We start from the raw sequence: 13,862 nt of genomic DNA on the forward strand, positions 1-13,862 counted from the left end.
CCATAGCTTTGACTAGACGGACCTTAGTCGGCAAAGTAATGTCTCTGCTTTTGAATATGCTATCTAGGTTGGTCATAACTTTTTTTCCAAGGAGTAAGCGTCTTTTAACTTCATGGCTGCAGTCACCACCTGCAGTGATTTTGGAGCCCCCCAAAATAAAGTCCTACACTGTTTCTACTGTTTCCCCATCTATTTCCCATGAAGTGATGGGACCAGATGCCATGATCTTAGTTTTCTGAATGTTGAGCTTTAAGCCAACTTTTTCACTCTCCTCTTTCACTTTCATCAAGAGGCTTTTTAGCTCCTCTTCACTTTCTGCCATAAGGGTGGTGTCATCTGCATATCTGAGGTGATTGATATTTCTCCCGGCAATCTTGATTCCAGCTTGTGTTTCTTCCAGTCCAGCGTTTCTCATGGTGTACTCTGCATATAAGTTAAATAAGCAGGGTGACAGTATACAGCCTTGATGTACTCCTTTTCCTATTTGGAACCAGTCTGTTGTTCCATGTCCAGTTCTAACTGTTGCTTCCTGACCTGCATACAGATTTCTCAAGAGGCAGATTAGGTAGTCTGGTATCAGATGACCATTATATCTGTTACTGTGGGCAGGAATCCGTTAGAAGAAATGGAGTAGCCATCATAGTCAACAAAAGAGTCCAAAATGCAGTGCTTGGATGCAGTTTCAAAAATGACAGGATGATCTTTGTTTGTTTCCAAGGCAAACCATTCAATAGCACGGTAATCCAAGTCTATGCCCCAAACAGTAATGCAGAAGAAGTTGAAGTTGAATGGTTCTATGAAGACCTATAAGACCTTCTAGAACTAACACCCCAAAAAGATGTCCTTTTCATTATAGGGGACTTGAATGCAAAAGTAGAAGTCAAGAACCACCTGGAGTAACAGGCAAATTTGGCCTTGGGGTGCAGCATGAAGTAGGGCAAAGACTAATAGAGTTTTGCCAAGAGAATGCACTGGTCATAGCAAACACCCTCTTCCAACAACACAAGAGACGACTCTACACATGGACATCACCAGATTCTCAATATGGAAATCAGACTGATTATATTCCATGCAGCTGAAGATGGAGAAGATCTAAGTCAGGAAAAACAAGACCAGGAGCTGACTGTGGCTCAAATCATGAACTCCTTATTGCCAAATTCAGACTTAAATTGAAGAAAGTAGGGAAAACTGCTAGACCATTCAGGTATGACCTAAATCAAATCCCTTACGATTATCCCATGGGAGTGAGAAATAGATTCAAGAGACTAGATCTGATAGAGTGCCTGAAGAACTATGGATGGAGTTTTGTGATATTGTACAGGAGGCAGTGATCAAGACCATCCGCAAGAAAAAGAAAAAAAAGACAAAATGGTTGTCTGAGGAGGCCTTACAAATAGCTATGAAAAGAAGAGAAGTGAAAGGCAGGAGCAAAAGAAAGATATACCCATCTGAATGCAGAGTTCCAAAGAATAGCATGGAGACATAAGAAAGCCTTCCTCAGTGATCAATGCAAAGAAATAAAAGAAAATAATAGAATGGGAGAGATCTCTCTTGAAGAGATCTCTTCAAGAAAATTAGAGATACCGAGGGAAAATTTCATGCAAAGATGGGCATACTAAAGGACAGAGATGGTATGGACTTAACAGAAGCAGAAGACATTAAGAAGAGGTGGCAAGAATACACAGAAGAACTATACAAAAAAAGATGTTCATGACCTAGATAATCACGATGGTGAGATCACTCACCTAGAGCCAGTCATCCTGGAGTGCGAAGTCAAGTGGGCTTTAGGAAGCATTGCTACAAACAAAGCTAGTGGAGATGATGGAATTCCAGTTGAGCTATTTGAAATCCTAAAAAATGATGCTGTGAAAGTGGTGCACTCAATATGCCAGCAAATTTGGAAAACTCAACAGTGGCCACAGGACTGAAAAAGGTCAGTTTTCATTCCAATCCCAAAGAAAGGCAATGCCAAAGAATGCTCAAACTACTGCACAATTACACTCATCTCACACGCTAGCAACGTAATGCTCAAAATTCTCCAAGTCAGGCTTCAATAGTACGTGAACTGAGAACTTCCAGATATTCAAGCTGGATTTAGAAAAGGCAGAGGAACCAGAAATCAAATTGCCAACATCCAGTGGATCATCGAAAAAGAAAGAGAGTTCCAGGAAAACATCTATTTCTGCATTATTGACCATGCCAAAGCCTTTGACTGTGTGGATCACAACAAACTGTGGAAAATTCATAAAGAGATGGAAGTATCAGACTACCTGACCTGTCTCCTGAGATATCTGTATGCAGGTCAAGAAGCAACAATTAGAACTGGACATGGAACAGCAGACTGGTTGCAAATTGGTAAATGAGTACACCAAGGGAGTATACTGTCACCCTGCTTATTTAACTTATATGCAGAGTACATCATGAGAAATGCTGGACTGGATGAAGCACAAGCTGGAATCAAGATGGCTGAGAGAAATATCAATAACCTCAGATATGCAGATGCCACCACTCAGAGTAGAAAGTGAAGAACTAAACAGCCTCTTGATGAAAGTGAAAGAGAAGAGTGAAAAAGTTGGCTTAAAATTCAACATTCAGAAAACTAAGATCATGGCATCTGGTCCCATCACTTCATGGCAAATAGATGGGGAAAAAGTGGAAAGAGTGACAGACTTTATTTGGGGGGCTCCAAAATCACTGCAGATGGTGACTGTAGCCATGAAATTGAAAGATGCTTGCTCTTTGGAAGAAAAGTTATGACCAACCTAAAAAGCATATTATAAAGCAGAGACATTACTTTACCAACAAAGGTCCATCTAGTCGAAGCTTTGGTTTTTCCAGTAGTCATGTATGGATGTGAGAGTTGGACTATAAAGAAAGCTGAGCACTGAAGAATTGATGCTTTTGAACTGTGGTGTTGGAGAAGACTCTTGAGAGTCCCTTGGACTACAAGGAGATCCAACCAGTCAATCCTGGAGGAAATCAGTCCTGAATATTCATTGGAAGGACTTATGCTGAAGCTGAAACTCCAATACTTTGGCCACCTGATGTGAAGAACCAATTCATTAGAAAAGACCCTGATGCTGGGAAAGATTGAAGGCAGGAGGAGAAGGGGATGACAGATGATGAGATGGTTGGATGGCATGACCAACTCTATGCACATGAGTTTGAGTAAGCTCTGGGAGTTGGTGATGGACAGGGAAGCCTGGCATGCTGCAGTCCATGGGGTCACAAAGAGTCAGACATGACTGAGAGACTGAACTCAATCTTTTTTTTTTTTTTAACTCAATCTTAAGCATAAATAGCATGTTGCTGTTTAGTTGTTAAGTCTGACTCTTTTGCTTTGTCTGACTGTTTTGTGAGTTGTCTCATTCTTTTCTTATTTGTCTTAGACAACTGACTCTTTTCAGACCCCATGAACTGTAGTTCATCAGACTTCTCTGTCCATGGGATTTCCAGGCAAGAATACTGGAGTGGGTTGCCATTTCCTTCTCCGGGAGACCTTCCTGACCTAAGGACGGTACGTGCATCTCCTGCTTCGCAGGGAGATTCTTTACCACTGAGCCACCAAGGAAGCCCAGAAATAACATACACCCAAACAAAACACCTCAGATCTTTTTCATCCTAAGCTATCTGGAAGAAGGTCGCTTAGAAAGTGAACTTAGGTCAGTTTTCAAAGGAAGGAAAAGATCTCTCAGGTGAGCACAGTCTAGAAAGGCCAGATGTGGTTAGGCTGCCTCCAAAGGATGGGTCCAACAGCCCAGATGTGTGCAGGAATATAATTTCTCAATTTAAAAATCAGCATACAAGGTTTAAGAAGTTGGTTGTTATTTTTTTAACTGAGGTATAAAATACATAATCTTATATCTAATCTTAAATGCATGCTAGATTATCTTTTTACATATGAATACAACCCAGTAACCCCACCCAGATCAAGATGCAGAATATTTCCAGCAACCTATAAGGTTCCCTGTACACACAGTGGTTTGTAGCCAACAAAGGAAAATGATTTAAAATCAGAACAGAAAGCCAGAAGGCAGGTAGGGAACTTTGAAACCTGGGCAGACTAAAGGCTAGATTTAGGGAAGGATATTAACTAAGAATGAGACAAACTCGACTTTTGTATCCTCTTCATGGTGGGTATAGAGAGCTTCTGTGATTCAATTCAGTATGCCGATTGATCCTCACAATGACTTTGCCATATAGTAAAGACTGAGCCCTCTTTTGCACATAAGTAAACAGAAGCACCCCCATTTAGAACTGAATGTCTAGAATTTGCACTGCGGATCCAGCCACGTGGCAGACCGAAAGTTGGAAGGCTTGGCGTCAGGTTACCTAGCAGTGTCAATCCGGCCCGCCCATTGGCGGGCTTCCCGGGCCTCAGGTATAAAGGTTCAGGCCGACAGTCTAAACTTTAGTGAACCCCGCAGCAGGAACTTTGATCTCCCCAGAGGCCGTGCACCTCTACAGTTTGATGCCCCAGGCAGAACGGTGCGGAGACCTATATGACGCTGGACCCCAGGTACATTAGGAGAGGCCATAGCCTTGCTTAACTCTCCCGGGGACTCAGCATACTCGGTTCCTCTGGGTCCGCAGCACGGACTTGCGGGGAGCAAGCCGAATATCCTAGAAAGGATAATAATTATTTTAAATCTGAGGATTAGAGTGCAATAATCCAAGGGTTCAGGAACCCACTGCACAAGCATAGTGCCTCTTGGCACCAAGGACAACGCGAGGCAAACATGTTGAAAAGCTCTGCCTTAGAACAGAGAGGGCAGGTGTTAAGGCAACAAACCCAAAGTGTACACCACTGAGGAACAGAGAAGACATCAGAGAAACACTGAAACATCTGCAATAGCACCGTGAGGGGTAGTTTGCCTGGTTCCAAGGGAGGCAGGAGGAGGCACCCCGTAAATAGAAGAGACCGGAGACCGGAGCTCCTGCGCCCTGCAGAGCTCACTCTGAGATCCGTGTATGCTTGTGCGTTGCAGGATGACCAGCTCCAGCAAAGCTTCCTCAGGAACCGGACCCTGCTGCCTGTTGTAGTGCCTGGAGCGGCTCCTCTTGGGACCCGAGCGCCTCCTGCGGGGCAGAAACCGGCTTTACCAGGATGGAGCCCGCCGAGCAACGGCCCTCACGCCCGCCGGCTGTCCAAACGTGCTCACCCCGGACCGCATCCCCGAGTTCTGCATCCCCCCGCGACTTGTGCCCTGCCCGACTCTGACTGCAATCCGAGACTCCTGGGGCGAACAAGCAGGGGCTGACGACGGCGCTGGCCGCACGGACTGGGACCCGCGCTCGCAGGCCGCACTCTCGCTGCCGCACCTGCCCCGGGCGCGCACTGCCTACGGCTTCTGCGCGCTGCTCGAGAGCCCGCACACCCGCCGCAGGGAGTCGCTCTTTCTCGGAGGCCCGGGCGCCGCCGCGCTCCCGCCCGCGCCCCATCCCCGGGCTCACACCTACGGGGGCGGCGGCGGAAACGACCCCCTCACGCCCCGGGCGAGAGCGCCCATTGCGCCCCGCGAGGCCCGCAGTGGCTCCCTCCTGGACGCGCTCGGCCCCGGGCCCCGCTGCCACCGCTTCCTACGCGCTTCCGAGGAGCTGCTGCGCCGCGTGCTGCGGACCCAGAGGAACCGAGACCTGGCCCGCGCCTGCTCTGTTTCCAGCGGGGACGGAGACGACGAGGACGAGAACGAGGGCCCCTCCGGCTCCGGATCCCCGGCGCGGACCCCCGGCGCGTCCCCCTCGCCAACTCCCAACCCGCTTCCCGAGCGCTTGGAGGCCGAGGGCACCTTAACTCTGGGCCGTGCCGTTGGCGCCCTACGCCTGGCCGCTGAGTACAGTAGGGCCAGCGGGCGCCTGCGTGTCCGGCTGCTGCGTGCCGAGGGCCCGGCCGGAGGAGCCGCCGAGCCCCGCGCCCCCGTCGGCTGCAGAGTCAGCTTCATCCTGAAGCCGCGGGGCGCCGTGGTCCGGCGGAGCCGCAGGGCCGTCTTGGAGCAGGACTTGTGCTTGGACGGGCTTTCGGAGGACGAGGTGCGCCGCCTGGCCGTGCGCGTCAAGGCCGAGAACCGGGGCCGCGGGCTGGAGCGGGGCCGCCTGCTGGGCCAGGGCGAACTGCTGCTCGGCCCCCTCCTGCTCCTCTGAGGGCGCGCTCTGCCGCGGGGCCTCTCGGACACTGAAGCCGCTTTGTACAAAATAAACAAACGTGTTTTCATTCTTCTCCTCAGGTCTTTGTTTACTCAGGTCCAGTATTGGCAGAGATGATATTCGATTAATTACCATGATAAAGGATGCTATATTTTGTGGTGTTCAGTCGCTAAATAGTGTCGCAGTCTTTGCGAACTCACGGACTGTATCACTCCAGGCTTCCCTGTCCTTCATTATCTCCCGGAGTTTGCTCAAATTCATGTCCATTGAGTCAATGATGCCATTCAACCGTCTTCATCCTCTGTCAGCCCCTTCTCCTTCTGCCCTCAATCTTTCACACCAGGGTCTTTCCCACTGAGTCGGCTCTTTGCATCATGTGGCCAAAGTATTAGAGTTTCAACTTCAGCATTGGTGCTTTAAATGAATATTCAGAGTTGATTTCCTTCGAGATTGACTGGTTTGATCTCCTTGCTGTCCAAGAGACTCTCAAGAGTCTTCTCCAGCCCCACAATTCAAAAGCCTCAACTTTTTGGTGCTCAGCCTTTATGATCCAACTCTCACATCCATACATGACTATTGGAAAAACCATAGCTTTGGATATGAGGGGGCTTCCCTGGTAGCTCAGACTGTAAAGAATTTGCCTGCAATGGATCAGGAAGATCCCCTGAAGAAGGCAATGGCACCCCGCAGTATCCTTGCCTGGGGAATTCCACAGACAAAAGAGCCTGCAGGCTAGAGTCCAAGGGGTTGCAGAGTCAGACACAACTGTGACTAACACACACACACTTGTCTATGTGGATATTTTGTGTATATACTGTCAACATTCTTTTTCAGTAAACTGTATGGAGTTTTGCAGTGGTGTTTCCCAATGTGAATAACCAATGGCATTTCCTGTGTTACCCAGGGTCTTATTGAGAGAGAATGAATCACAAGAAGTATTAAATTTAAAGGGTTTCCTGATGGTCTGTTTGCTCCAATATCCTCATTTTGAGGTTGGTTCATTCTACAACATCCATTGAAACCATCTTAGAATGTGAATTACTTTTGAAGCATTGTTTTAGACCTTGATCGAGAAAATGAGATGGAGAGAGAGAAACTGACTTGTTAAAGGTCAACAGTGAACTGTTAGTAGGAACTCCAATCTCTTACTCTTTCTTGGCTACATCTTGGAAAAACATAGAAAGAATTGAAACCATTTTAATATTCTGAGCTTAAATAATAATCGTAATAGTTTTACAAATATCAACTTATTTAATTCTTAAAACAACCTTAAAAACTGGTATGGCTATATCCCCATTTTACAGATGAGAGTATGGAGGTACAGAATAAAGACAAGCAGAATTTGCACCTAAGGTATCAGTATTTTCCTCATTAAGCTGTATAAGTAATACTACAATGTCTGAAAAGCTTATCTTACTAGTGTTGTGAAACTGCAACTTATATCTGAAATTGTTGACTCTGAGGCTGAAGTCTCCTCACATTTCTCACCCTCCAGTAGAAAGGCAAATACATTAAAATGAGTGATTTATCATCTCAGGCTGCTGACATCAGGCATTGAGATGAGATGGGTCTACGATTGACTGAGGTGGAAACTAAGGACCTCGGAGTCACAGAAGAAAGGGGTACTAGTCTCATTGGCACCAGGTGAGCTAGTGAGCTAGGGCAGAGTCCAGAGTACCTATAATGGTATTCCTCCTCCGGCTTCTGATGGTAATAATAGCTTTTGTGTGGTGGTTTACTCACTTGGGCTGCCCTGGTGGCTCAGCTGATAAAAGAATCCACCTGCAATGTGGGAGACCTGGGCTCGATCCCTGAATTGGGAGGATCCCTAGAGAAGGAAATGGTTACCCACTCCAGTATTTTGGCCTGGCGAATTCCATGGACAGTGTAGGCAATGGGGTCCCAAGGAGTTGGACATGACTGTGCGAACTTCACTTTTTTTTTAAGTCACTAAGTTGTGTCTGACTCTTGGAACCCCATGGACTGTAGGCCACCAAGCTCCTCTGTCCGTGAAATTTTCCAGGCAAGAATATTGGAGTGGATTGCCACTTCTTTCTCCAAGGGACCTTCCCAACCCAGGGACCGAACCCACATCTCCTGCATTATGGGCAGATTCTTTACCACTGAGCCACCAGGGAAGCCCAATAATAGGTTTACTATGTTTTAAAGGATGATTTTCCTTCATCCCTCAAATTCACTGCCAGCCAGGCTTATTACTTCCTTTCTTGTGCATATAGGAGGAAAATGTATCCTAAATGAGGGCTGAAAATATTTAAACAAGTAGTGTACTGTTAAATATGACTACATTATCAGTCTGGGTTTGGAAATGGTTTCTGCTTTTACTAAGCTGCTGACAGTTTTATCCATTGGTGCTCATGAAAAATGCTATTTAGAAAAGAGTTTCAGTTTTAATAATAGCTCAGGCATAAACTGAAGATGGGTTATTATGATAGATATTTATAATGACATTCACTGAGCAAATGTGAAGAGTGTGAATTCACTGACTGTCAAAATCAGTCACACCTAGAAGCTCAAAGTGATTGATTGACTAAATGATTGATGACATCACGGTAGTTCATATCTTTAACACGTTCTTTTATCTACTCACAGTCACTGTTTCCTTGGTCTTCAAACCAATGCTTTAAGAAAAAAAAAAAAATATATATATATATATGGCTTCCTTGGTGGCTCAGACAGTAAAGAATTCACCTGCAATGAAGGAGACCCAGGTATATAATATATATAAAACCTTCTTAATCATTTAGAATTTTGGTACAGTGACTAATACTGAGTTCACATATGCAGTACTTTTAAAGGAAAATATTAATAAATGGAAACTGAGAACAACCTGGGTATTTACAATACCATCATGTTTTTATTTTTATTTTAAATACTAACAGATTGCATTGATGGCTCAAATCATAAAATTTATTCCAGAAAACATTATAACCACTATTGTCACTAGATTATATACAAGTAACAATTTGGGGACAGAAGTGTAATTTTATTAAGAAGGTAAATCAGGGCAAATCAGGGACCTAAGTTTTCCATGAAATAATAGTTTGGGAATACCCAGACAGAATCTCCATTAATGTTAAATCACAGTTGAGTAAATAATATAATAGCCTAATCAAAAAGATTTTAAATGACTTACATAGAATCATTAATCATAAAACCATGTAATGTTAGAGTTGAAAAGAATGCTGAGAATCATTTTGTACAAATCCATGTATCATAGAAGAGGATCAGAGAGGCAAATTGTCGATTGCCCCATATTATACAATTAGTAAAAGAGCTATTCACACAGTTCTGTCTTCATTTTGCTCTTGGACCAGTGTTTCCAAGAAAGGAAAAATACTTGTGTATAAATTATTTTACGACCGATCTAATGTGAATTTTTTGCATTTAAGGAATCTTATTTAGAGCTCATTTTTGTGAGGACATCGGTCTTTCTAGGGGCAAATTTGGTTTCTATTTTGCTGTCCTCTAGTGGATCCCTAGAGTGTTCTGGCAGTGGGTCTGTCTTCTTCCTACTGGACCATTTCAACCAATCCAATGCCAGAACACAATGACCTTGAAGATGTGTGCTAATACCAGAGGACAGGAAGAGTCACATCACAAAAATAACTAAATATAGCTATCTGAGCATAAAAGGTGCCAAAATATTTCGGATTAAAAACAAAAACTTTCAAAAAAAAAAAAAACTTTCCCAGTAATAATGAAGCTGGGTGTGTGTGGCAACAGTTTGTTGGCTGCAGAAAACTGCTTTAAGTGTTCTCATGTTTCCAGTTGAGCTTTAGATACCCATATCTTTCCCGTGAATGACACAGCACAATCCTGTCTCTTTGTGGTTTAATATCTGAACACATTAAAAAAAAACTGTACAACAATGGGAAATATGTCGATTTAAATAGCATTAAGTGCAAATTTTAAATCAAATCAACATTTTGGTCACCTAGCCTTGCTAAGACAGTGCATTCTACATCTAAAATATTAGCTTTAATATGACTGAAACATGCCTAGAATATTGTTTCTTTAGAATCTAATTTTCTTTTACTCAGATTTCAACAATTCTCCCTAAATCCATCCCCAGGACCTAGGTAAAAATTACTCTTAGTCAAAGATATTTGAGAGACAGAGCAAGAAGTGGGTACTATGTGATCCCTATGACATTAAAGTAATAAAAATATATAAATGGATAAAAAGTTACCGAAGGAAAAAAAAAAAGTTACCAAAGAGGTTCATTTAGAATATCTATCATGTTCAAGATGCTACATTTGTAAATGTAAATAAGACATAAAATGTCCTTGCTCAAAGGAATTACGTTTCCAAAGCCAGGGGAAGAGATAGGCAATAAACAAATAATTTTAGTAGTGTTTAAGAAAATTAAATGTGCTAATGGTGAAGAGTGTGACTAGGGTGAAGGGGTACATTAGATTGGATGGTTAAGAAAGGCCTGTATATTGACACTGAGCCTCTTATGGTTACATACATATTACTATCATATTTTAATCCAATATCCTGATCTGAGGACTTCCTGACCTCCCAGGGGATCTGACAAGTGTTTTCCTAGGAATTCTGCTAGTAAGTTATCACTAGTGAGAAATACTTCCTGTGGGGTTCAGCATTGCAATGTAGGAGATCTGCCTCCACGCTTATTAGTTCAACAGATGAAATTGACTTGAGGCAGCCAATAGAGTTTATGAACCCAGTTTTCACTACAGTACATAATTTAGCATGGCAAAATCCCATAGCTAAGGATTTATTATGGTGCCATGAATAATCTGGCATTAATTTGAGAGGATTAAAACTCTGGTCAGATTAGGCCTTCAGGATATTAGGAAGCAAATAGCAACATGATTTTTTTCTGCAATGTTATAATTTTCAAACAAAAATTTTAAAATATTTATTTATTTTAATTTATTTGGCTGCATGAGTCTTAGTTGCTACATGTGGGATTTAGTTCCCTGACCAGGAATTTAACCCAGGCCCCCTTGCATTGGAAGCATGGCATCTTAGCCACTGGACCACCAGGGAAGTTGGAATCTTAGCCACTGGACCACCAAGGAAGTACTTCAAGCAAATTTTTATCCTTGTATGCTTAAATCTTCTCACAGACAATTTGGGCTAGTTACTCATAGTGTACCTGGGGTAGATGCTGTAGTCTGTCTCCTTCAACACACAATCCAAACCCTTATTGCTTTAATTTCTGTGCTACAGAGGCTAGAGGAATAAAAAGTTGCTTTCCCAGGCCCCTTTTCAGCTAAGGACAGCCAAGCAACTAATACGGCCAATGAAAGATGGGGAGAAGTCAGCAGATGGTGTCTCTGCCCCTTCCCTCTCCCTGCTAGGACACAAGGTACCTGAGAAATGGCAGACATGCAGGACAGTAAAATAACCCTTGTTGTTGCTGTTCAGTCACTAAGTGGTGTCCAACTCTTTATGACCCCATGGATTGCAGCATGCCAGGCTTCCCTGTCCTTCATCATCTCCCAGAGCTTGCTCAAACTCATATCCACTAAGCTCCTGATACCATCCAACCATCTCATCCTCAATCATCCCCTTCTCCTCCTGCCTTCAATCTTTCCCAGCATTGAGGTCTTTCCAGTGAGTCAGTTCTGTGCATCAGGTGGCCAAAGTATTGGAGCTTCAACTTCAGCATCAGGCCTTTCAATTAATATTCAGGACTGATTTCCTTGGGAATGGCTGGTTTGATCTCCTTGTAGTGCAAGGGACTCTCAAGAGTCTTCTCCAACACCACAGTCTGAAAGCATCAATTCTTTGGCACTCAGCTTTCTTTATGGTCCAATTCTCACATCCATACATGACTACTGGAAAAACTACAGCTTTGGCTAGACAGACCTTTGTTGGCAAAGTAATGTCTCTGCTTTTTAATATGCTGTCTAGGTTGATCATAACTTTCCTTCCAAGGGATAAGAGTCTTTTAATTTCATGGCTGCAGTCACCATCTGCAATGATTTTGGAGCTGAAAAAAATAAAGTCTGTCCCTGTTTCCATTGTTTCCCCATCTATTTACCATGAAGTGATGAGACCGGATGTCATGATCTTTGTTTTTTGAATGTTGAGTTTTAAGCCAACTTTTTCACTCTCCTCTTTCACTTTCATCAAGAGGCTTTTTAGTTCCTCTTCACTTTCTGCCTTAAGGGTGGTGTCATCTGCATATCTGAGGTTACTGATATTTCTCCCAGCAATCTTGATTCCAACTTGTGCTTCATCCAGCCCAGCATTTCTGTATGGGCTTCATCCAGCCCAGCATGATATATTCTGTATAGAAGTTAAATAAACAGGGTGACAATATACAGCCTTGATGTACTCCTTTCCCAGTTTGGAACCAGTCTGTTGTTTCATGTCTGGTTCTAACTGTTGCTTCTTGACCTTTTTTGTGTAGTTCTTCTCTGTATTCTTGCCACCTCTTCTTAACATCTGCTTTTGTTAGGTCCATACCATTTCTGTCCTTTATTGTGTCTATCTTTTCATGAAATGTTCCCCTGGTATCTCTAATGTTCTTGAAGAGATATCTAGTCTTTCCCAAATGATCTTGGCTCCCCAATAACATCACCAATCCTCCATGCTAGCTCTGGACAGCCTAAACTCAAAGTTGCTGTTTATGAGACAAATACATCCTTTACCTGTTTCAGCCATTGTCAAGTATTCAGATGTATATGAACACAATCGTAACCGATACAGACGATATCCATTTTACAGAGAAGGACATTTCTACTGAGAAGAATTTTAAACCTTTCATGAGGTCTTGCACTAAGTAAATCACGAATTTAATTACAGACCTCTCAGACCTCCATGCTCACTGCTTTTTTCACATCTCATCCTCTTTCTTCATATAAGCTATTAAAAAAAATTTAAGTACAATTGGCATACAATAAATAGCACTTGTTTCAAGTATACAATTTCATGAGTTTGGCATACACATGCACCCATGAGACCAACACCAAAATCAGGATAATGAACATGTTCCTGATTCCTAATAGCTTCTTTATGCTCCTTTGTAATCCCTTTCTCCTGCTCTCTTCACCTCCCCTCTCTGGTCCTCAGGGAACCATCTGCTTTCTTCACTACAGATTAGTTTATAAAATTTTGTGTGAATAGAGAAATTATATATTTGGAGTCAGTGGGAGGATTGCCTTCTTTCACATAGCGTTAGTATTTTGAAGTATATCCATATTTTTTCCATATCAATAGTGTGTTTCTTTATATTGCTAAATGAAGGGCTATTGAATGGATAAACCACAACTCTTTTATTTATTCACCTGTTTGTAACTATTTTCTATTCCTCGTACTTGTTATTTGTTTTTTCACCCCTTTTCCTTCTTTTTCTGCATTGTTTGGTTTTAACTGAGCATTTTATAGGATTTCATTTTCTCTTCTCCCTCTTCATATCAATTATATTTCTTTTAAAAATTTCTTTAGTGGTTGCCTTGTTGCTTACAGTATACATTTACAACTATTTTTGTGTGTGTTAGTCACTTAGTAGTGTCCGATTCCTTGCAACCCCATGAACTGTAGCCTGCCAGGATCCTCTGTCCATGAGATTTCCCAGGCAAGAATACTGGAGTGAGTTGCCAGTTGTTTCTCTAGGGGATCTTCCCAACCCAGGTATTGAACCCTGGTTCGTTGGGAATGGTTGGATTGAACCCTGCATTGCAGGCAGATTCTTTACCGTCTGAGTCACCAGGGAAGCA

General features: G+C 43.1%; 1 protein-coding gene across 1 annotated transcript; it reads left to right on the top strand.

Moving 5' to 3' along the window:
• The first annotated feature begins 4,167 nt into the window (after nt 1-4,167).
• On the top strand, nt 4,168-6,192 carry LOC120853648 (C2 calcium-dependent domain-containing protein 4A-like). The gene is made up of 3 exons (XM_040227609.1): nt 4,168-4,202; nt 4,290-4,488; nt 5,044-6,192. The coding sequence occupies exons 1-3, from the start codon at nt 4,168-4,170 to the stop codon at nt 6,139-6,141; spliced, it is 1,332 nt and encodes a 443-aa protein (XP_040083543.1). The 3' UTR covers nt 6,142-6,192.
• The last annotated feature ends 7,670 nt before the right edge of the window (nt 6,193-13,862 follow it).

Source organism: Oryx dammah, unplaced genomic scaffold (assembly GCF_014754425.2).
Source record: "Oryx dammah isolate SB20612 unplaced genomic scaffold, SCBI_Odam_1.1 HiC_scaffold_26, whole genome shotgun sequence".
Classification (NCBI taxonomy): Eukaryota; Metazoa; Chordata; class Mammalia; order Artiodactyla; family Bovidae; genus Oryx; species Oryx dammah.

Excerpts from the sequence above, each read along its gene's own strand:
- LOC120853648 (XM_040227609.1), top strand. The coding sequence starts at position 4,168 with ATGCCGATTGATCCTCACAATGACTTTGCCATATA. Across the intron at positions 4,203-4,289 it reads CACAATGACTTTGCCATATA|CCACGTGGCAGACCGAAAGT; the intron begins GTAAAGACTGAG and ends CTGCGGATCCAG. Across the intron at positions 4,489-5,043 it reads TTGATGCCCCAGGCAGAACG|TGCCTGGAGCGGCTCCTCTT; the intron begins GTGCGGAGACCT and ends TGCCTGTTGTAG.